The sequence below is a fragment of the Hippoglossus stenolepis genome, chromosome 7 (genome assembly GCF_022539355.2).
Source record: "Hippoglossus stenolepis isolate QCI-W04-F060 chromosome 7, HSTE1.2, whole genome shotgun sequence".
Taxonomy (NCBI): domain Eukaryota; kingdom Metazoa; phylum Chordata; class Actinopteri; order Pleuronectiformes; family Pleuronectidae; genus Hippoglossus; species Hippoglossus stenolepis.
The window spans coordinates 6095103-6118105 of NC_061489.1; the positions used below are offsets into that span (position 1 = coordinate 6095103).

Genomic DNA, 23003 nt, shown 5'->3' on the forward strand with positions numbered 1-23003 from the left:
CAGTAAGCACCTGATCTGATCAGCTGATACCCTGTTCTCCAGGGTAAACACCCAGCTGGATGCTCTCACACTGGTAAGAATCAGCACCCACAAGGAGACACTGAAGCAGGATCAGGCTCAAAATGCACAGGTACAAAAGACGTCCAGCAAGGCAGAGGTATCGATATCTGCAGACAAAAAGGAACAAATCTAGAAACTATAATGGTGGCACGCTGTCCACAAAAGTAACAAGACAAGGAGATGCAGGTGTCACACATTAGGGCCGGTTAGGGTGATCAGGACACACAGGAGGGTCAGGAGGTGATTTAAGTTTCACAAATAAATAAAAAAGGAAAAAAAGGTAATATGACTCAACTCAGATGTGACAGGTGTAACCAGCTGCTGTGGCTGGAAATGGAGAGGACAAGAGTGGTGAGATTAAACTGAACCAGAAGCGCTGGGTGTGGTCCATGAGCCGAAACAACAACCTGAAAGATGCTAAACACTGGGTAGAGCTAAGACGAACCAACTGTGAGATGGTCCTCTGTGAGATTTTAACTTCAAACAACACATCTAAAAATGAACCTAGTCATCTCTGTCGTTATTCAGATAAAGATATTGTCTCATGTATTAGTCCATAATGAAAGAATAGATGTATGTGGGTCATTTGCATTAACAAAACAGTGCTGTTTTCAGGCCGTCCCTATTTAAAGAGTGGTGCTGATATGAAATGCAGTATGGACACCTGCAATGTGTCAACAAGTGGCTTTTGAGCTTGCTAGTTGTGCCTCGAGTCTATTTCAATAAATCATGTCACATTTGATCCCACAGAAATTCTTAGTGTTCTGTATTTATATGCCACTTTTCTAGTCTTGATGGCCATCGCTCAAAGCACTTACCGCACAGCTTAGCCATTCACCCATTAACACACACATTCATACAGAGTATCTATGTGCAGCACTTTCTCTTTCACACACCGCTCACACACTGACAATTAAAAAGATAGATAAATAAAACATGACAAAGCTTGTCCTACAATCCCCTGAATGCACATATACAGTTGTCAAAGCTGAACACGGTTAATAGACTGGAGCAGCTATTCAAGATACAGTTCCACGGGATCAACAGAAAGACAGATTTGTGAAACCTTGTATGTTATCTGTGAACACTCACCCAAAAAGTTAAAGTTTTTTAACATGTAGACATCAGACCACGTCCAGATCAAAACCACTGAACCTGGACTAATCTGGACCACATTAACCAGAAGAAGCTGAAAGCACAGTGGCAAACGAGACTGAGGTGATTCTGCAACCTGGACTCACAAGTCGATTCCTCAACTTGAAATGAGCAATTCCTAAAACTTTGTGATTATTGGGAGGGATGTAATCGCGTCTGTGGTGCTTTTGAACTGCATTGTGTTGGCATATGTTCCTATTATTTTGTTCAACACATTCAAATCAATGAGCTAAACATCAGACACAAGTCATTGTAGTAACTTAAGAAAAAATGTTTGGTTCTTGTTAACATGTTCCAGCTCCACTGGTTTATTCCTCGACGCAATGTGATGATTAAAATCCATTTCTGGATAAAGACAAACAACATCCTGCCCATATTCACATGTGCAGGTGCGTACATGAAAACACTTCTCTTCCATTAATCAGGGGAATATTCACACACACACACACACACACACACACACACACACACACACACACACACACACACACACACACACACACACACACACACACAAAGACACACTTGAGTTCAGAGGCCACTTCAAGCAGGGCTCTTGAATTCAGATGAGCCTGCTGGTGAAAAAAGACACCCACACACACCCACCCACACACACACACACACTCACACACACATATGTCCACACACACACACATAAACACATTTGCAATTTAAAAGATGCTTTGTCGAGTATCATGTGATCACTCCTTTTATCTATTACATTTGTTCCCCCCATCCATCCCCTCATATGAGTATTCTTCAGTCCTCCGTGATCAGTGTCTTGCGAATTTATATAAATAGACGGAAACATGGTAGATACACAGATTAATCGATGGGATGCAACCAAACCAACAATGTGAACTGAACTGATGGATTGATGATCTGATCTGGAGTGCGTCAGGAAATTTATCAGGTTTGTCTTTGATCACATCATGTCGATCTTTCTGTCACTCCTGCGTATGATCTACTGTCATTCACAATTGTACAGCTTGTTGCTATGCCGTCTGGTTTCCGTGGTGATGCTTGACACAGGATGACTTTGTACTAGATGACCTTCCTTTTCTGACTGTGGCTCGGACATTGCTTGTGTGCGTGTGCTGGTGAGTGAGTTGTGTGTTCGGTGTTTGGCAGTCTGCATGATGCTCTTTTCTCTTCAGTGTGAGTGTGGTAGCTTGCTTTTTATTGCATGTATGTGTTTATTAGTGTATATTATAACTGCGTGTGTTTTTTAAATCAGGTATGTTTGTAATGTGTTGGAGTCTTTCTGTGGTGTGTGTTTGTGTGTGTGTGCGTAGTATGACAGGTCCAGTGCAGGATTCACAAAGGCTTTCTGTGAAAACATGGACAGAGGAGGAGAGTGACCAAGCTGACAGCACACTCAGCAGGTGCGCACACACACAAAAACACACACACACACACACACACACACACACACACACACACACACACACACACACACACACACACACACACACACACACACATATATAGGTGGACCTTCATTTGTGGCCCAGGACGCATGTGTTCACACAGTGAAAAAAGTGTGGCTACATGCGTCCCAGACGCCTCCAAATTTACAAAGTGGTAGTGTGGCTGAGAAGTCTATGGTGCTGGATTAAGGCTCCAGTCTTTAGTGTGGCATGGGATCAAATCCCACCACTGCCAGTTTACATTCATGCATTTGGAATATTTAGCCCAAGTCTTATGATTACAGCAGAAAAAACACAAAATACTGTGATAAACCTTCACTGTTCATTCTGTGAACAGGATGAAGATCAATCCCTGACTTTGGCAAATCCGATTCATTGAGTCCACAATTGCGACCAATAAAATCCTTTTTTTTTAATTCCAAAAATTAAAAAAATAATGGGAAAGCCTAGTGGCACAGGTAAAATATGCTGAGCCCATAACCTGAAGGTTGATGGATCAAAACCAACCTCAGCCACTTGCCATTGTTGACATGGACAATGGATAATGTATCCAGACAACTGTATAAGAGAATGGCAGCTGATAAAAATCCTGTCAACTGTCTTTACAGAACTTTAACAAAGCCATGACTCCAGCAATTTAAGGCCAAAAGTGTCTTTCTTGCCACTGTTGTGTGTTCAAAGGCTTGCTTTTGAATCTCCTACAGCTTAGACATCTGTGAGAATGCTGAAAACTGGAGTCCAGTGGAGGCCAAGGTGAAGATTTGTAGTTGAGTCCTCAAGATTAAAAAAAATCTAAGCAGATAACTCCTCAAGCTACTTATATACATATATGAATGCTGGGCCCATAACCCATAGAGGTCGGGGGGGTCCAAAACCATCCGGTGCTAGTTAATATAAAAAAGTGATAACAGCTGGAGTTCGATACCCTGTCCATGATCTGATAACTGATAATACAAATCCATTAAGTTTGATCTAAGAATTGGATTTAGCCTCTACCATCCCATGAGATGAGCTTTTGAATCTCAATTTAAGACATCACAAATTTTTCTTTCACCAATTTTTGAAGATGAATTCCTGACTTTTATTTTGCACTGGCTTATTGCTAGTGTTCCGAATGAACTTGCTCAAGTTATCTTGAGTAGGTAAAATACAAAAACATAAACCTGTGTTCATAAAGTGTGTTCCTTTTCTGTAGATTTATTTACAATGACAGTTTCGTCATCCCTATTGCGCATCCACCGCGGTTACTGACAAATTCCTTTAATTTTTAATCCAGAATGAACTTGATCAAGTTATCGTGAGTAGGTGTTGTCAAAAACAACCATGACCAACTGTGTTGTTGCATTTGTTCTCTTAGATTTTCCAACAGTGATGGTTCGTCAACTTGCTCCTTCCTTTTGCAAATCCACTTCATTTGAGTTGAGGCCAAGGTGAAGATTTGTATAGGTCATCAAAGTCACTTAGTGCTTGGTGGCATCACTGTACCTTCTTGATGTAACTAGGTAGTGTGGCCAGGTGGACTAAGGTGCTGGATTAAAGCTCCAGTCTCTATGTAGGCATGGTTTCAAGTCCCACCACTGCCAGATTAATATTCATGGGATACCTAAACATGGTGTATGTATATGAACATTGTACCACTAAACAAATAAAACTTTTTATTTCCTTTACAGCTCATTCAGTAATGAATTCCAGCCTTTCACTGTGGACTGGCTAAGTGCCTCTAACTTTGTATATTCAGTATAAACTTGCTCAATTTATCTTTTTTAAAGCCCAAACATTTTCTTGCTACCCTGAACTAGAAATGTAGCAGAGTGGCGCAGTAGACGCGTGTTGGGCCCATAACCCAGAGATCTATGGATCGAAACCATCCTCTGTTAATTACACATGTGGACAGAAATGGATGAGACCTGGAGCTCTATACCCTCAGTGTGATAATAAAGATCCTGCAAATGCCTTTGACTTATTTTGATGATAAATTCTTTTCACTGTGGCTGGCAAGTATTAATAATTAACTTGCTCAAGTTATCGTGAGTAGGTAAAATACAACAACATTTTGCAAATCCACTTCATTTAGGCCACAACAAATATTTTTTTTAATCCCCCAAATTTCCTTGCCACCGCTAACAGTAAGCAGGGAAGCTGAGAGGGGCAGTGGAAACGTGCTGGACCCATAAAATCCTCTGCTGTTTACATAGGTTGTTAAAAATGGATAACTGCTGAAGCTCGATTCTCTGTCCACCTTGTGATAATACACAACCCCTACATGTCTTTGGCAACACTTAAGTTAAATGACTCCACTAAAGTTATGATTCCAGCACATTCTAAGACTTGGATTTAACCTCTACCATCTCAAGAGATGTGCTTTTGAAACTCACTTCTACAAATCACATGTTTGACTTTCCCTGCATTCAGAATGATCTTGCTCAAGTTGTGTAGCTAAGCTGTCAAATTTTGATGCATTCTTTCTGTTTAAATTTGCCTAAAATCACCGCCTTGGTCCTCCCTTTGGAAAATCCACTTAATTCAATCCAAAAGCCCTAATCATTTTTAAAAAAAAATGGTTTAGAATCCAAAGAATATTGTGGTCACCCCTGAAAAGCATCATTGAAAAGCAGAGTGGCGCAGCGGGAGCGTGCTTGCCCCAGAACCCAGAGGGTGATGGCTTGAAACCATCCTCTGCTAATTACACATGTTGTCCACAATGAATACTGCTGGAACCCTATCCATCTAGCACCTAATAAAACAGCTGTTAGTCATATTTTATTATATAATTGTTCCATCACAGTTTTGTTCACTCTGATTAGATCGTCAACATCTTCCTCTGTAAATGAACCTTTGTTGTAGTAGTAGTTGCTGAATTACTCTTTTATATTATCTATTATATAATTGTGCTGTGTGTGTCTGTAGAGGTCAGTCGATGTGTGATGACACTTCTTCAGAGCTACAGAGGATGGCAGCCATTGATAGGAGAGACATTAATTCCCAGAATTCTTTTCGTGGGCGAGGAGCTCTCTCCAGGTATGTTAACTGGCCATTTACCTGACCAGAATATATTTAGATCCATTTATCTCCAGAGAGTGCTGACCTTTTTAATTCCCTATAATGGTCAGCAGAAGAAGACATACAGTTATTGAACGTTGATGTGCCTTTCGTCCATCCGCTTGCCTGCAGGATAGTTAGTATGGTGATCACTCTTAGAGAATGGGCTCAGAAGAGTTTGGCTGACGAGACGGAGCGACCAGATTCCTTCTTGGAGCGTTTCAGAGGTCCAGCCCATACGGACATGCAGTCCCCACCCAGCATGTACAGCCACAGCCACACTGGCTCCAATGCAGATAATGTCACCAGACACACGTATGAAAACCAAAATCCCAATGCATACACTTTGAAATGTCGTGTGGCTCTTGCATATAAAACTGTGTTTCTGTCTTTTTGTCCCTGTCTGGCAGGAGAAGGAGGTGTAATATCATGGTCTTATCTCCGTCTGATGATGCTTACTACCACTGGCTGACCGTGATTGGTGCTGCAGTCTTTTACAACTGGACCGTATTAGTTGTCAGGTTGGCAACGGTTATTGTGGCAGTTTTATTTTAACAGTACCAATGGTAGTTCTTGGAATACCTAGAATATACTCTATAATACTACCACTAGCTACTGCTCTTACTATAGCAACTGTCACAGCTCCAACAGGTAGACAGAAAAATGGGCACAGTGATTGTCCTTGCCTGAACAGTATTACTCTATTTGGAAATGTGGCATTGGATTTACCCCTTGCCATGTTTGGCAGTTTCTGGAGGCAGAAATCCAATATTCTGCCTAGGCTTCACTGCTTGTGAGCAAGTCTCCTCAAGTCACCAATAAATGGCTATTTTTAAAGCTGTACTCATCATTAATTTCATATCAGCAATGGATCAAACGACAGTGTACATGTAATATTGGAGATATTCCTCGTACCAATGCCACCACGAAGAATCATCAACAACTCTGAAGTCAACCCCTTCTGTAGCATTTCACTGTAAACTGATTTCAGACATGCAACTGATATCTTGACATTTTCCCTAAATTGTTCATAGGGTTGTTTGTAATAATACAAATGTCTGAGTCATTTGTGCCGGACATTTTAGGGAACTGTTCCTGCCAGCCTCTCGCAAAATGTCCTGAAAATGTTCGAGTGAGCCCAAGAACAAGAATACAGCAGGAAACCTTCACAGATAGTGATGAAAATGTCTGGATCCAATTTTCTGAACATTTTCTTGAATTCATGTCTGAAAACAGCTTCAGTGACTTTCAGTTCATTGTTTTGGTTTTATTGCCCTTCATACCAACAGCTGTCATCAGCTGTTGCTTTCACTGCAACCCTAGATTTATCTTGACCTATTTGAAAGCGCAAATGTCCCAATCAGCTGAACTGGACATTAAACAGTCTTTACTCTGCCAGCTCCCTCCAGCCCATGTAATGTAATGATTCAGCTCATGTGTGAATAGAGCTGGTCAATCAGAGCGAGTGGGCGTGTTGAGGATGTTTCTATCCTTCCTCCTGCACCCTCTACCCAGACCCCACCCCTCACAAAGAAAGTATAGTTGGTGTGAATGTTGCTGTCATGGACAATCTCCTGTTGTGTGCTACATTTCTGAAAGAACATTTTACATATGTGATCTTAAAAGACAGCTATAATTCCCAGCTGTAGAAAGGCAGCTTTTTTCAGCAAAGAAGCTGAGTTGAATCCACTATATATTACCTGCCATTCACCAAATAGCAGACAAAGTTATCGACAGAACATCGTGGGGCATTTAGCCACTAACTTATTTCAACTGGAGCAACAGCAGTGGGAATGTTTTACTCTCATTTGGACATTTGTGTTCTCACATACAGCCCCTCTGGAGAATGTTCACAAGGTTCTCCGGAATTCAGTGCATGTCTGAAAGCAGATATATACACTTGAACATACTTTGTTTAAGGCCCATAAAAAATCGATTCTATTGATACAAACGAATGCAAAAAAAAAAATGCAAACAATAAGAAAAGAAAAAATAGCTAGAATATTGACAATAAATGAGTATGCCATATCTGCTGGATGTGTAGCTGGGCAACCATTTGTTTTGTCATATGTCAATGTTTGGTTTTACGTGAGCCCAAGTGGTAAAATGTTTTTATCAATGCAGGTTAATGGAAAACAAGTTAGTGCAACTAGAAACAGAAACTACCAGCTTTAGACAGCATTATTTCCCCTCACCTTTTTCTCTCCTGTGGGATGTCCAGTTTCCTTCTGGGATGTAGCATCTGATTCCTGGGATACACATGTTGTCACTAGATGCATGTACTTCATCAGCCTCTTTGTGAGGAAAATGTTTGACTTTGTCTATGAAAAAGACATTGGGCATATTAGTTCAAGAGCTTTGGCATTATCTACGTATTGGGCAGTAGTGGCAATAGTGGCATCTAATTTGAGATGCTACTCCTACAGATGCAAAGACTAGCATCTAATTAAACATGGTACTATTGGTACAGCAACTGCTACTAAAACAACAGCAAGTGCAACACGTTGCTTTGTTTTTCTTTGTGTGCTTGAGTGTTGTTGTATCTGTATCTGTATCTGTAGGGCCTGTTTTGATGAGCTTCAGATGAGGAACCTGTTAGTGTGGATGGTGCTGGACTATGTCTGTGATGGCGTCTATATCCTGGATATTGCTGTTCGCCTCCATACAGGTACTGAAGAAACTGAAATCAGACACATGAAGCTTAAATCTCCATTCACACACAAAAAGAAACTTTGCCCTGGGTTTTTGTTTTAATTACAGTTTTCTGAATGTTATATTGTATGTGAAGGTTTTCTGGATCAAGGCTTGATGGTGAAAGACGTGCGCCGCCTGAGAGAGACCTATGTTCGAACCTCACAGTGTAAATTTGACATCTGTTCCATCCTTCCAACCGACCTGCTGTACCTGACTGTTGGAATCAGCTACACTCCTCTTCTTCGATTCAACCGCCTCCTGCGTCTGCCACGTCTTTTTGAGCTGTTTGAACGTACAGAGACCCGAACAGGCTACCCCAACGCTTTCCGTATTTGTAAACTGGTTCTGTACATCCTGGTGATCATCCACTGGAATGCCTGTGTATACTACAGCTTCTCTAAGGTCCTGGGCCTGGGCTCAGACTCATGGGTTTATCCCAATGCCTCAGACCCAGAGTTTGGGTCTCTGAGCAGGAGTTACATATACTGTCTGTACTGGTCAACCCTGACACTGACCACTATTGGAGAGACACCACCTCCTGTTAGAGATGAAGAATACTTGTTCTTGATATTTGACTTCCTGGTATGTTCAAAGCAATGGAGTATCCTTTGCTCACATTATCCTTCCTCAATTGTCCATGAAAGTCAGATTCTGGTTTCAATATATCAAAAAATGTTGAGACTCCTTTCTGTTCCAGGTTGGTGTCCTGATTTTCGCCTCCATTGTGGGAAATGTTGGATCCATGATCTCTAACATGAATGCCACAAGAGCAACGTTTCAGAGCCGTGTAGATGGGCTGAAACACTACATGCACTTCAGACATGTCAGCAAGGTGCTAGAGCAACGCGTCATTCACTGGTTCGACTACCTCTGGACCAATCAGAAGACAATAGATGAACAGGAAGTGCTGAGGAGCCTGCCCAGTAAACTGCGAGCAGAGATTGCTATTAATGTTCACCTGGACACACTGAAGAAGGTAAAGACAATCAGTCAATGTGACCCAACCCCAACCTCTTTTAATGTTCTCAATATAGTGACAATATCAGTGTTTCTATTGGTCAGTCAAGAACATCTTTTGTTTACAATTAAATAGAGGTGAACTGTGACCTGTAGAGGTCCACTGGAGCTCAGTGGAGGATGAAGGAAACAGGAAATACATGTTTGAGTTTGGCCGTTATTGGGACATCAATAGAATAAAATGAAAAACTGAGCCAATATGGAAGGATAATGTAACGTTAACGTGTGTGTGTGTGTGTGTGTGTGTGTGTGTGTGTGTGTGTGTGTGTGTGTGTGTGTGTGTGTGTGTGTGTGTGTGTGTGTGTGTGTGTGTGTGTGTGTGTGTGCATAGGTGCGTATTTTCCAGGACTGTGAGGCAGGCCTCCTGGTGGAGTTGGTGTTAAAACTTCGACCACAGGTGTTTAGTCCTGGAGACTACATTTGTAGGAAGGTCAGTTGTTCCACTTCTGTTTCTGTAGGTACTGTTGCACACACTGTTGTCCGTTGATACCACTCTCAAAAACGGTTCACCAACACATACTTGAAAAATGTTACCCTGTCTCCTACTTGGGGTTCCAATACTACATCTGCATTCCTGGTTTTCTCTGGCATCACTGGACAAACTGCCTGCACCAATGACAAAACAAAAAATATCTCTGCTGTTGTTGACCTTTATTGCCATCTTTTGTCCAAAGTATTATTCTTATTATTGCACTTTTTAGATATAGTCAGTAAAGCAATAAAGATGGGCAATGAAAGGGTCCATGGTCAGCGTCCTTTAGGCCACTAGGACAACCTAGTTCAGTGAGTGGTGATGGAAATATTTTATGTATACAGTATCAGTACTAATTTTCTTTACTTATATATTCTGTCTTTTTTTTCCAAGGGAGATGTGGGTAAGGAGATGTATATAATTAAAGATGGCCGCCTGGTAGTGGTGGGAGAGGATGGAGTCACCCAGTTAGCTGTTCTAACAGCAGGGAGCTGCTTCGGTGAAATCAGCATCCTGAACATTAGTGGCAGCAAGATGGGGAACAGACGTACAGCTAACATTCAGAGTCTGGGTTACTCCGATTTGTTCTGCCTTTCCAAACAAGACCTCATGGAGGCACTTCAAGAGTTCCCCCATGCCCGGGCCCAGCTGGAGCAAAGGGGAAGGGACGTCCTGCGGAAGGAGGGGCTTTTGGAGGAAGTGAATGTGTCTGCGGGGGAGGAGCTGGAGGAGAAAGTGGAGCGACTGGAAACCAGTCTGGATCGGCTGCAGGTCAGAACAACCAGTTCACTGCTACTGCTGCTGTTAGTACTGTCACTACGTTACACACTCATTGTTACAATGATGATGATGTAACTGATAATAATATTGTTTCCAGACATGCCTGGCCCGTCTGCAGAGCGAGTTCAACTCTTCCCAGCTGAGAATGAAACAGCGAATCACGGTGCTTGAACACAACATCTCCACAGTAGCCACAGGCAGTGGCTTCCTGTCAGACGGCAACGACAGCGCCTCTGGTGGCGAGGGTGTGCGCAGTGAAATCAACATCCGGCTCTGAGGGAAACACTCCAGCTATTGAAATATCACACCACATCTTTATTGTCACAAAACCCTGACTGTGTTTCTTTTATATAACCACAGAATTTGGAACACAAAAGAAAACACCACTAATCTCTCATTCTGTGCGTTATCGATTGACAGAAATGCATCACAATTTATTTTGCAGCTGCCTTACTTGAAGTTTTTAACATATTCTGCCTCTTATTTCACATTTGTAAAATGAAGCTCCAAGTACCATCGGATCAGACATCTTAAAAAACATTCATATGAGAAACTAATTCAAAGCTTGAAAACCATTAAAAAAACTATTATATCTAACGATTAGTAAAACTCATTAGGAAAGGTTAACTCAGGAATGCACTAATGCCTTGTATATATATTGACATTGGCACTTGATTAGGTAAACACAGACCTGATATATGTCCTCAAGTAGGAATTAAAGAGGCTGGCGCCGAGGACGGCTGCCGTGTCTCAAGCTCCCCCACAGCTCTGCTCTTTTTTCTGTTTTTTTGTTATTTATTCTGCTTTATTATTTTTTGCTTGTGTAATATTTTGAGCATTGCTAGAAGAGAGCCTGTGACCCAAGCATTTCATTGCCAGCGACTGCTAAATGTGATTGTTGTGCACATGATAATAAAGTCTTGAATCTTGAATTCACTAGGCTATCAGACCTTATAAAGACATTTAAAAACATCAGATACTTAAACTTCTCCCCTCACGATCATTCGATCGTTCTGTTAATCTATCATATAACATCTTACATGACCGGATCAATATTTTTCATCATTCTATATTTTTGATGTCCCTCATAACTCAAGACTAGCTGTTTATATTTGACTCCCAAAGTGTTTTGTCTTTTTACGCCCTCAAGTTGTTTTATTTAATAGCTCATCTGCTCTATTTGAGAAGAACACTGTAGAGGATGTTAAGGTTTTTCATTTGTGTTGTACTGACTTCTGATTATAGCAGAAGAGAAAATACATTTTGAAAAGTGTAAATGTTTTCTTCTTTGAAAAAACGCTCCTCCCTTTGAAAAAGTGTCCAAATCTTTTAGCTTCATTGTATATGAACAGCTTCATTATTAGAATACTATTAAATACTGTGTTAAGCTTTGAACACATGTGAACTATGTGACATCATGAGATGGCCTGTAAATAAGGCATTCTGTGTTTTATGTCTAGAGATCCAGGGTTTGAACACAGGCTCTGAATGTCAGTCAGTAGAGACTAAACACTGTGAAATGACAAGTCAAAAGCAAAACCTGCATAGTAATAACATGCAAAATGAATTAAGACACTGATGTGTTATTCTTATGCCATTGGGTGATGCCAGTCTGTTGTAAAAGGCTGCTACCTTGAACAGGGGCCAAGGAGGCACTGGCCCCAAATGAGATGGACCCCTAAAGTACCCCTGTCCTGTCAGTGATTTGTATAAAGTTGTAATTTACTAACAAAAAAGGGGCAATTTGTTTGCACATTTTTAAGAACACAATGTGCTTGAACAGTTTTCAAAATATATTCAACGATGTGTTTGTTAGCTCAAAGCTATAGAGCTAACAGCGAACAAGGAATGACATAAATACAAACCTTACAGAATCAGTAATTGAGCTTGGATGTCAGGCATATATGGCCCCTCTGTGTAAATTGTGGCCCATTTATGGCCCCTGATATAGAAAAATTCTGGATCTGCCCCTGAACTTCAAGGCTTCCGAACAGAAGTCCTTACTGGCAGAAAGTTGAGACAACATAACTTGGTTATTTTTCGGAAATGTTCATGGTTTGTGTTAAAGGTTAACCATGTGCAAAGGCTTGACTTCCCTCGTGTGCTGAAAGGCTGTTTAAATAACCAAGTGAGACGGCTGTAATGTGCTCACTGCATTTTCTGCAGCATGTCAGTGAGTGACTTGGGACCAAAGTCCAACATGGCATGCCTGTGATTTCAGGAAGTGACTTGAAGGGATCTCGTGGAGAAATCGCTGCATAAACAGGTACAGTAGTTTCTGTCAACACATTGTTTGGTTCTCTGTAGCTTCTCTCACTTCAATGGTCTTTCTGTTTTTGATGTTCTCCCTCTTTTGTCCCACTCTGCTTCCCCTCTGTTCTCTTTGCATGTTTCTTATCTGTGGTGTTTTATCTCGTAGTCTCTAATTGTTCTGTGACACACTGATCACAACACAAAAACATTCCCTCTCTCACGTCTCACTCAGCTGTAATCATGCGCTTGGTTGAATGAATGTGTGTGCATGTTAGTGTGTGTTTCAGTGATGGAGATCAGCATTGTGTTGCTGTGTGTGACGCTAGCAGCCAGTGTGACACCAGCGTCTTCTGCAGCAGAGGTAAGACCATCTTTAATGTCATGTTAATTTTCCATGAACTAAATCTATTAATCACTATTTAGAGAAGATTAATTATTGTCTTTTTAAACATCATTATTAATGTCCAACACATTGAACATTTATAACCACAAACAACAAATAATGCACAATGTCTTTTCACAATATCTCTTTAAAGGTCTCTTAAATAAAGACATTGTACATTTTCCAAAATAATGAATGGATGTACATAAAGCAAAGGTAAAGCCTGTCGTGTGATTATCTTAAAAACATGCTTAAAAAAAACAAACAATTTTGAGGTCAGATTTAGTTAGATTTAGCAGCAGTACTCATACACCACCTAGTGGTCAGATCTATATATGCACAGAAATAAATGATTGGTCTGCAGGCTGCCCTTAGCTTTTATGGTCCCCTTTTTTTAAATTTCTCTTGTATTATTATTGTTTATTCAGATACTTTACTTGATTTTCTTTCATGTGATCATTTTGTGGTGATAGTATTACTATTATTATCTGTCTTCTCTAGTGATGCCAGAATTCGTCCTGGCTGCTTAGGGCGTCTATGTGTGTTAAAGCATGATAACTGGATATACTGTAGATATTATATAACAGATGTGTATATATATACTTTTTGTATATGTCTGCTGTAGCCAGGTATCATAGAGAGCCTCCTACTGGCCACCAACCAGCGTCCATGGCTCTGGGGTGTCTATGTCTTCACTGTGGGACTTCCCATCATTCTCTTCATCAGCCTCATGTGGCCTGACATGGTACAGACAGCTTTTTCTGTGTGTGTGTGTGTGTGTGTGTGTGTGTGTGTGTGTGTGTGTGTGTGTGTGTGTGTGTGTATGTGTGTGTGTGTGTGTGTGTGTGTGTGTGTGTGTGTGTGTGTGTGTGTGTGTGTGTGTGTGTGGTGTAGCTATAAAGCACTAATTGTATGTGTGGTGTGTGTGTGTGTGTGTGTGTGTGTGTGTGTGTGTGTGTGTGTGTGTGGTGTAGCTATAAAGCACTAATTGTCTATATGTGTTTGTGTGTGTGTGTAGCGGTTTGGGCCTCCTGATCAAGAGTATTACTACAAGAAGTGTGATGATGCTCAACCAGACGATCCTGACACCTCACAGTGGACAGAGCCGTTACAAACCAAAGGTAATAAGGTAATACAGGTAATAAGTCATGGTATGGAAACAACATTAACAGCATGTTACTCCTCTCCTCTCCTCTCCTCTCCTCTCCTCCTCCTGTACGTAAAGCCGGAGAAACAGTAACAAGGAGAAGGGAAACTCAGGGTAACCAGAAGAAGTCAGACTTAGAATCCTGAAGGTGAGTGTCAACAGACAAGTTGATGGAGGTAATAATGACTGATGATGTGATACTGATGATTGTTAAGGTGTGATAGGTATGATGGAGGCAGGGAGGTTTAAAGAGGGGCAGTTCATTTCATAAATAACTCATGACCACATTCTGAGAAATGTTCTGGCACTGTGCTATCAAGCAAAAAACAAGGACTTCAGGCCCAGTTACAGAGCTGAAATGATACATCATCTTACTTCAAAACAGCTTATATACTCTAACAGTTGGATAGAGCTAACGTGTTTCAGCATTTGCAACACCAGTCCTTTAATTATAGCCCACTTAGATTTCTGAATAATAACGTTACAGTTAATGCTTCTGTTTTGCCAGATTAGTATTGTGAAGACCTTTGTGACAGTGCTGATTGTTTTTAAATAAAAATATGAATAAAATGTAAGATGGTATTCAAGTAAGCCCAAATGCTTGAATATTAACAAATTCAACTCTTGCTCAAATTTCTGGTTTGTCTGGTTCTTTCACCTGTTGTGACACAAAAGTTCCACTATCATGATTTGTAGTGTGTGTGTGTGTGTGTGTGTGTGTGTGTGTGTGTGTGTGTGTGTGTGTGTGTGTGTGTGTGTGTGTGTGTGTGTCACTGATCAGAGCCTACAAGAGGATGGAATCTTTGGCCAATCTCACTGATGACTGGACAAAACAACAAAGACTGAATACTGAAGACTAACTAATTCATTATATTGTATTATGGCTTTTCTTCAGGTCAATTTATAATTCTAAAATTATAAATATATATTGTAGATATTTCTAAATATTTCAATTTGGTAGATTACAGTATTTTAGTGCACATACTGTACATGAAGTAAGGCAGATGAAGACATGGAGATGAACTAATAAAAAGTAAATTTGACACAAAATGATTCTGTTTTTCTCATTGATAAGTTCAGATTATCTTCACATGAATAAACTGATATACATATAGACTGAAGACGATATAGAGAGGTCTGGCATGAACAGTAACAGTATTTCTTTAGTGCAAAGATGAAGTCAAGAAAATGTACTTCAGTCAATTTTGGCTGAGAAAAAGAACAATTTGACACAAAAGGAATGGGTTAAATATACACATATATCTGTAGATATACAACAAGTCACAGACACGAGAATGAGAGCCATGTATGAACTCTCATTTTCATAGGACGAGGTGGCAAAGATGTTATGGTGATGGAATGCTTATCCATTGTGCTCTGCAAGAGCTAAAACTAAAACCTGTCTTCCTTTCCTCGACACAACAGCCTGCTTGTGCCATCTCTATTTTGAATAATCAGTAATGGCCACTTTATTCACTCAGGTTTCTTTGTGATCCTCTGAGATAAAGTATCTTCCTGCTGTTTGGAGGTGACCTTCAGTGGCATTAAGCTCCTCACAGCATTGACTGCTCATCAGCTGAATTACCACTCAAGTCTGTTGATGATAGTTGAGGAGAGTGTGAGGCAGATGAGCAGGAATAGGAGAGAGCTGTCAAGTGGAGAACAGACGAGAGGGATGATAAAAAGAGACGGCAGAACACAGAGGCGAGGAGAGAGAAATGGCAACGGTAAAAACACTTGATTTTGTGATGTTCTCATCATCTTTGATCAAATTCATATATTTGTTGAGGAATATTATCATAGTTATTTACACCTATTGGCTATTTTATTCCATTACGTATAATACCACAAGAAAGAATTTCCCAACAACTGCAGCCAGTTTTGGCACATGTGTTCCAGACCCTCCCTGCATATTTCCTACATTTTATGACTGTAGAGAATCTGGTATTTTGTCAGTTTCTGGTTCTATGTGGCAACAGCTTGGTTTGGCTGCAGGTGTGAGGAAAATCCAACACACTGTTGGGAAAGACAACTGAAACAACAGTATACAACTCAACTTTGAGAGGAAGAACTCTCCTTTTTCTTTGACTTGCTGTCGAAGAGACGAGGATGAGAGGCCCACTGCAGCTGCTCATGGGACTGATGGTCATCACTGCCTGCTCTCAGTCTCTCTGTGTGAGTTTTTTATTTGGAAATGTTAAAATTATACTCAACAAATCTGTTTCCCTTTGTGTTTGTATGTATTTTTACATTTGTAGAAACACATTATCATTCTCTACTTTAATGTACTGTGTTAATTTTATGACATATCTAGATTTTGTATCTAGAATTTATGAATTTAAGTAGCTCTATAGCACTATAAGTATATTTAGTTACTCGGAGATGTGGTTGATGTCACTTTTAGAGTCTTAAGTTGCAGGACTAATTCAATGAAAAGTGACACTGTTTACATAAGTAAATGTTCAAAGTGTGGTTTCTTTAAGTAGCCAAAGCCTGGTTTAACAACAGATTGGAAGATAAGAAGACTAATGCCATTCACATCTTTATGTTAAATATGTAACTACAGCCACCTACTGGCCAGTTTAGCTGAGCATACATTTTAAGTTAATGTTACAAAGGGGAAATTTGTTGCAGGGAGGGTTGAATGTAATAGTCTATGACACATTCTGCAGTGTATCAGTTTTTATAATCTGGTGCTTATTGACAGTATTGTGATCCATTTCGCTGAATATTCATATTTACCACAATTCCTTTTTTTTAAAGTACCAGTAGATCTACTACAGTGAAATAAAGTAAAACAACAAGAGCAAATACTATTGTTTTCAATGAGAAATGTTTGTTTCTTTATTATTACTGTAGCACATGGGTAAGAAGTTAATTGTGTGTGTGTGTGTGTGTGTGTGTGTGTGTGTGTGTGTGTGTGTGTGTGTGTGTGTGTGTGTGTGTAGGCGTTACAAACTTGCAGTGAGGAGGTGGCTCGTCTGAGGGAACAGGAGAATCTCCTGAAGGGCCTGCTGGAGAAACAAGAGCTCCTCCTCCACAGATTACAATCGCTGAACCAACCTGTCGACAACAACAAAGTGAACCAGACCCAGGACACTGAGTATGCAGGTCTGTCTGGGCCTCAGAACTGGAAAACTGCAGAACTAGTGCATGAGGCTCTCCTATTAGAGAAACAGACAACAGATAATTTACCAAAGTTCATTCTTCACAATGACTGTGTGCATGTTTTTTCATATTATGCATACTTTCAGAATGAGGAAATTAATATAAAGACCCTCACATACAGTATATAGCAATACATATTGTGTGTGTGTGTGTGTGTGTGTGTGTGTCAGATTGCTCCCAGCTTTTCACCTCCGGCTTCAGATCCAGTGGATTCTACAGAATCAAAACCAGCAGAGTGTACTGTGATATGAGTGAAGGAGGAGGTTGGACTGTCATTCAGAGACGCATCAATGGAAGTGAGACATTTAACAGGTGTGTCTGAAGTCTGATAACTGTTAATGTAAAGGGATGAAATCAAGTGAAAATAATGCTATCGGGCCTAAAAAGAATATTATACACTCATGATTCTCCTCTAAACCCCCATTGATAAGAGAATGGTTGAATCCTTTTAAGGACATTGCTCTAAACAAAAGATCATTAGTTATAATTTATAAAGTAGAATGATCTATCTATCTATCTATCTATCTATCTATCTATCTATCTATCTATCTATCTATCTATCTATCTATCTATCAGGTCCTGGGCGGAGTACAAAGAAGGTTTTGGAGACATGAACTCAAAATCAGGAGAGTTTTGGCTTGGAAATGACAACCTGCATCACATCACTGCACAAGGTCAACACCACTTCTAAAAAACATCTATTTTCTTACATTAACAATGGATCAAATGTAATATTAACGGTCGTGCTCACAGTAATGAAACCACAGAGAATGGACTCCTCGTTTTGTTTTTCAGGCACATAGCTTTGCCGTTTTGCAGCACTGTCACTGCTCATATTTGCATCTGCAAGAAGAAGTTTTAGACTCAAAAAGTGAGGCCAAAGTGTTACGATTGCCCTCTGGTGGCTGGTGGTTCAAAATAAACGTAGAACACATTTTTCAAAAAGATGGTTCCTATCAATTTAGATTTTATCACACTGGTGTATGTGTGTTCATTTCATTAATAATTAATAATACATTTTTCCATTCAGTTTGATTCTCATTAGTTATTTCATGCTATAAAAATGGGGTGAAACATCCTGATTGACAGCTAAGACAATACTGAGGCTCCATCCCCCCACTGCTACACAGACTTTGGTTCCAAATTACATCATCAGTGCAAGATGGCAGTGTTAATAAGATAAGATAAGATAAGATAAGATAAGATAAGATTATCCTTTATAAGTCCCACAATGGGGAAATTTGCAACATTACAGCAGCAAGATTCATTCCTGAATAGTGGTTGGAAGTGGCATTGCACTATTCATCTTTAGTCTATGGTTGATATACATGGATTGTTTTGCAGACATGTATTGACTAAATCTATGTGTTACAGGGAATTATTCTTTGAGGATAAACCTGGAAGACTTTGATGGTGGCCAGCGCTATGCTGAGTACAAGAACTTCAAAGTGGCCGATGAAAAGGTGCTGATGCAGACTGACAACTATAATGCCGTAAAACCTTAGACTGTATAGCTTTTTGTCATATACTTACAAATATTTGATCATGCTGAGGAAAGTAACTGATGAATAGTAATTCCTCGATGGAGCTAATCATCTGGTTTTCTTGTGTTTATATATTCCATCTTTTTCATTATGTGCAGGCATATAGAAACAGTTCTGAAGGTTGAGAGGGTACATCTCTCTACAGTCTCTACACAAAATATGAAGCTAGCCGGTTGCTGGTTAGCTTAGCATAAAGACTGGGAGGAGGGAGAAACAGTAAGAGGGGTTCTGTCCAAAGATATACATGTTTTTATCCAATCCAGTGAAGCTCAGTAGTTAATTGGTTCTTTTTTAAATATGTAAAAACAACAAGTTTCAAATTAACTGTATTTATATAGCGTTTTTCTAGTCTGCAATTTAGGGTTCAGTATGTTGCTAAAGGACACTTCGTAAGGCAGACTGGAGGAGCCAGGGATCAAACCAACGACCTTCGGGTTTAGTGGGTGACCCTCTCTTGAAAAGTTAGACGACTTCCCTTTTTTTTCGTGACAAATGTGACAGAGGGATTTCAGGGCTTTGTATACTGAAAATACTTCTTCATATTTAGTTTACAGGCATGAGGAGCTTCTCATTTTGATTTCTTTAAGAAACTGTACTTTCTAAAAATGTTGAACGATGTCTTAAGTTTTTCTTTTGTTGACCAACTCTTGCAATATGTCTTTCTGCAGGATCACTACCGACTCACGGTTGGAGCCTATGTAGGAACAGCTGGAGATGCTCTGTGTGGAGGTTTCCATGTTGGTGTCTCGGAGTGGGCGAGTCACCAGGGCATGAAGTTCAGCACCTACGACCAGGATAATGACAACTACAAAGGCAACTGTGCCCAGGAAGACGAAGGAGGCTGGTGGTTCAACAAGTACAGTTCTTCCACCAAAATGCACAAAGATTCCAACATACACAGCACAAAGCATAAAATATAAATTAAAGTTTGATCAAATATTATTTCCTCTTCTTTCTCTCTCTCTCAAGGTGTCACTCGGCTCATCTTAATGGCATCTACTACCCCAGTGGTCACTACAGTGCAGTGACAGATAATGGTATTATTTGGTACACATGGAGAGGGTGGTGGTATTCTCTGAAGACCAGCATCATGAAGCTGCGACCCACTGACTTCAAAATTGACCCCATTGACGACCCCAATGCTGTAAATCACAGTCCATCTTAGTAGATCAGACATGAGCAGATATCAAATTGAATTATTTTAGGGCTAAAACAGTTTGTCAAGCCATATTGTTTTAATTGGTGTAAAATCCCATTTGAATTTAAAAATAAGTCAAAACAATAGACTGTGAGTAAAGACAAATGATGCGTCTCCACTTCCTCCCACTGCAAAAAATGAAGTAAAAATATCCAGGCTGTGGATGTTGCCATCGCAACCTATTTTGAGTCAGAGTCTGAGCATAAGTGATCGTAGAGTGGAGTTGTGGCATTGAGGTCCCGCCAATACACCACCCCAACCAATCACCTGTCAGTCTCAGCTGTCAATCATAACATTTCACTCGTTTTTTATAGCATCAAATAACTAATTCAAACCAAACTTATCAGAAAAATGAACACCTGAACAAACATAAATGTGATAAGAACTACCTAAAATGACACAAACTTTTTCTTTGGGGAAGAAAATCATTCATAATGTACTATTTTTTACTATGGCTCAGGTTCGATCTGATGATATGGAGAAGCCAGAATTTTTTACATATACTGCAGACAGCCACCAGGAGGCGATCAAGATTTTTTCGGCTTGACTTTTGGGGAGCTGTCATAATTTCCATCTTTATATACAGTGTGTAAACCTTATTTCATGATCCTCTTAATATTATGTGAACCTATTAAGTTCCATCTGGTTATTCTGCTAAGCAGTAACTATATGAGCAGTGTATGAAGCCAAGATGAACCAATGAACCAATCAGTCAAAAGTCTGAAGTGGTAGATGAAACTGCACATCTTAACAATATAGTTGAAATGTCGGTAGCTTACATAGCAATATCTAAATGTGTAAAAGGTAGTTTGCATCGTCAGGAGTTGTGAAACACTGACAAGAATGTTGCAAGGGGAAGTGGAATGCACACACAGCTGTCTGTTTTGGTGTATAAAGGGAAATCTGATGCTGATGTGGGTTTTTGTGTGTGTGTGTGTGTGTGTGTGCGTGCGTGCGTGCGTGCGTGCGTGCGTGTGAGCTACAGACAGAAACATCAGACTGAAGAGGTGAAAAGAGCCATTCCCATGTCACTGTAACAAGAACATAGCAGCTTTTCATCTGTTTAATAATAGCATGGAGTGAGCTCAGAACTGGTAATTGTCATAAAGATGAACATTAACTCTCTATGTATCACAAACAACAAATAAATGATTCCTTTTATGGCTTTAATTTATTCTGTACTTCATCAGACTCTTAAAAGTTATTATTATCAAACTCAACTTGTGAACTTTCATTCAGCTCTGTCTCTCTACTATTTGCATTATGAACATGATTCACTTTTATTTCTAATACAGTGAACTATTTCATATAGACATCTTAATTGGTAATATTATAATAACCTCTGTATTTTGAGTCATCTTTGAGTCTTTATTATCTCTTATAATGACTCATTTCAAGAACAAGGGCTCCCAAGGCAGCTGATATTTTGCTGTTGTAGTGAGACATTCTAAATGTTTTATGATATTTGTATTAATTATTAACATAATTAATATTCTATAATATTATGAATATAATTAAATTAGTGTTGTCGCTCTTTACCATGCAAGCACATTGAAGAAGTCCTGATGCCAAATCACTGTCAGACAGTGAGACAGGGAACTGACCAACTGTGTATTCTGAAATCACATATAGAGACTATGATTATAATAGTAGCATTATGTTAATAATCAATAGGGTTATAAACTGCTAAATATCAGCCTCACTGTATTAACCAGAATTCTAGCAAGCAAAAATTGGCACATGTTTATGACAAATCCATTCATGTCAGTGTATATGAAAAGTAGTAGCAGATAGTAGTAGTATCTGTTTTTAATATGACAATAGTTCATTATTTTTCTCTAGAAGTTTTACAGTTTCCTTTATGAGTACATAAGGCTTTTCAGGATTAGCAGTGGTATATAATTTTGTGTCAGTAAATCCAAACATTACACTTTGTACTTATATTTATGTATTTATTTACTTACATATTTATACATTATTGATATCTACAACTTTGACATCTGGAGAACATTAAATAATGTTTACACATTATTTAATGTTCTGTGTGTGTGAAATTACCTGAGGTTGGTTTATCTGAATTAAAGGTCCAGTGTGTAAGATTTAGGTGAAAGGCATATATTGACAGAAATTGAATATGAAATAATGCTAGTGATGTTTTCACGAGTGTGTTTCATCTAAATTGTACGAATTGTTGTTCTATTTCCCCTAGAATGGGCCCTTTATATTGAAATACTTTATATTTACATCAGGGGGGTCCTCTCTACGGAAGCAGCCATGTTTCTTCTAGTAACCCAGACTGGACAAACTAAACACCCTTTGAGTTTTTATGAAAACTGATGCACAGGTTCTCTTTCATGTTTGGAAGGGGAGGGTGAGGTGAGGGGTGTTCAGCTGCAACATGCAACCACTTTGTCACTAAATACTACACACGGAGACTTTAAGACTTTCAACTAGAAAAATATAAGTTTGTATCACTACTTTGTATCAGAAAACAAACATTTACATATTTATGAGTCAGATAAACTGTACATAAAGGGTTACTGAAGCCACTGTCTGGAGGAAATATCAAGGCATGATCCTGTATCTGCTCGTAGGCTTGATTATATCACCTGTAGCTGCCATGTTGTGCGGTGTTCTTTCCCCCACTTCATCCACAGCAACGTG

At 39.6% G+C, this 23003-nt stretch overlaps 3 protein-coding genes across 3 annotated transcripts; all 3 read left to right on the forward strand.

Annotated features, from left to right (window-relative positions):
* Window positions 1-2494: 2494 nt before the first annotated feature.
* On the forward strand, window positions 2495-11402 carry LOC118112362 (cyclic nucleotide-gated cation channel). The gene is made up of 10 exons (XM_035161611.2): window positions 2495-2600; window positions 5553-5663; window positions 5817-5999; window positions 6095-6205; window positions 8246-8352; window positions 8473-8960; window positions 9076-9354; window positions 9727-9825; window positions 10261-10638; window positions 10745-11402. The coding sequence occupies exons 1-10, from the start codon at window positions 2512-2514 to the stop codon at window positions 10922-10924; spliced, it is 2025 nt and encodes a 674-aa protein (XP_035017502.1). The 5' UTR covers window positions 2495-2511; the 3' UTR covers window positions 10925-11402.
* A 1433-nt stretch (window positions 11403-12835) lies between these two features.
* Window positions 12836-15464, forward strand: LOC118112594 (calnexin). The gene is made up of 6 exons (XM_035162037.1): window positions 12836-12913; window positions 13176-13261; window positions 13908-14027; window positions 14301-14403; window positions 14508-14577; window positions 15211-15464. The coding sequence occupies exons 2-5, from the start codon at window positions 13190-13192 to the stop codon at window positions 14573-14575; spliced, it is 363 nt and encodes a 120-aa protein (XP_035017928.1). The 5' UTR covers window positions 12836-12913; window positions 13176-13189; the 3' UTR covers window positions 14576-14577; window positions 15211-15464.
* Window positions 15465-16404: 940 nt separating this feature from the next.
* fgl1 (fibrinogen-like 1) lies at window positions 16405-21513 on the forward strand. Its single transcript, XM_035160545.2, has 7 exons — window positions 16405-16604; window positions 17378-17540; window positions 17768-17909; window positions 18174-18271; window positions 18972-19060; window positions 19810-19997; window positions 20111-21513. Exons 1-7 carry the CDS (start codon window positions 16539-16541, stop codon window positions 20304-20306), a joined length of 942 nt encoding a protein of 313 aa, XP_035016436.1. The 5' UTR covers window positions 16405-16538; the 3' UTR covers window positions 20307-21513.
* Window positions 21514-23003: the final 1490 nt, after the last annotated feature.

What these genes read in the sequence shown, in the direction of transcription:
- LOC118112362 (XM_035161611.2), top strand. Translation starts at nt 2,512, where the DNA reads ATGACAGGTCCAGTGCAGGATTCACAAAGGCTTTCTGTGAAAACATGG. An exon ending in GATAATGTCACCAGACACAC is followed by an intron (nt 6,000 to 6,094) that starts GTATGAAAACCA and finishes CCTGTCTGGCAG; the next exon opens with GAGAAGGAGGTGTAATATCA. An exon ending in TCTTGATATTTGACTTCCTG is followed by an intron (nt 8,961 to 9,075) that starts GTATGTTCAAAG and finishes TTTCTGTTCCAG; the next exon opens with GTTGGTGTCCTGATTTTCGC.
- LOC118112594 (XM_035162037.1), top strand. Translation starts at nt 13,190, where the DNA reads ATGGAGATCAGCATTGTGTTGCTGTGTGTGACGCTAGCAGCCAGTGTG. An exon ending in GCCTCATGTGGCCTGACATG is followed by an intron (nt 14,028 to 14,300) that starts GTACAGACAGCT and finishes GTGTGTGTGTAG; the next exon opens with CGGTTTGGGCCTCCTGATCA. An exon ending in AGAGCCGTTACAAACCAAAG is followed by an intron (nt 14,404 to 14,507) that starts GTAATAAGGTAA and finishes CTGTACGTAAAG; the next exon opens with CCGGAGAAACAGTAACAAGG.
- fgl1 (XM_035160545.2), top strand. Translation starts at nt 16,539, where the DNA reads ATGAGAGGCCCACTGCAGCTGCTCATGGGACTGATGGTCATCACTGCC. An exon ending in CCAGGACACTGAGTATGCAG is followed by an intron (nt 17,541 to 17,767) that starts GTCTGTCTGGGC and finishes TGTGTGTGTCAG; the next exon opens with ATTGCTCCCAGCTTTTCACC. An exon ending in GGAAGTGAGACATTTAACAG is followed by an intron (nt 17,910 to 18,173) that starts GTGTGTCTGAAG and finishes TCTATCTATCAG; the next exon opens with GTCCTGGGCGGAGTACAAAG.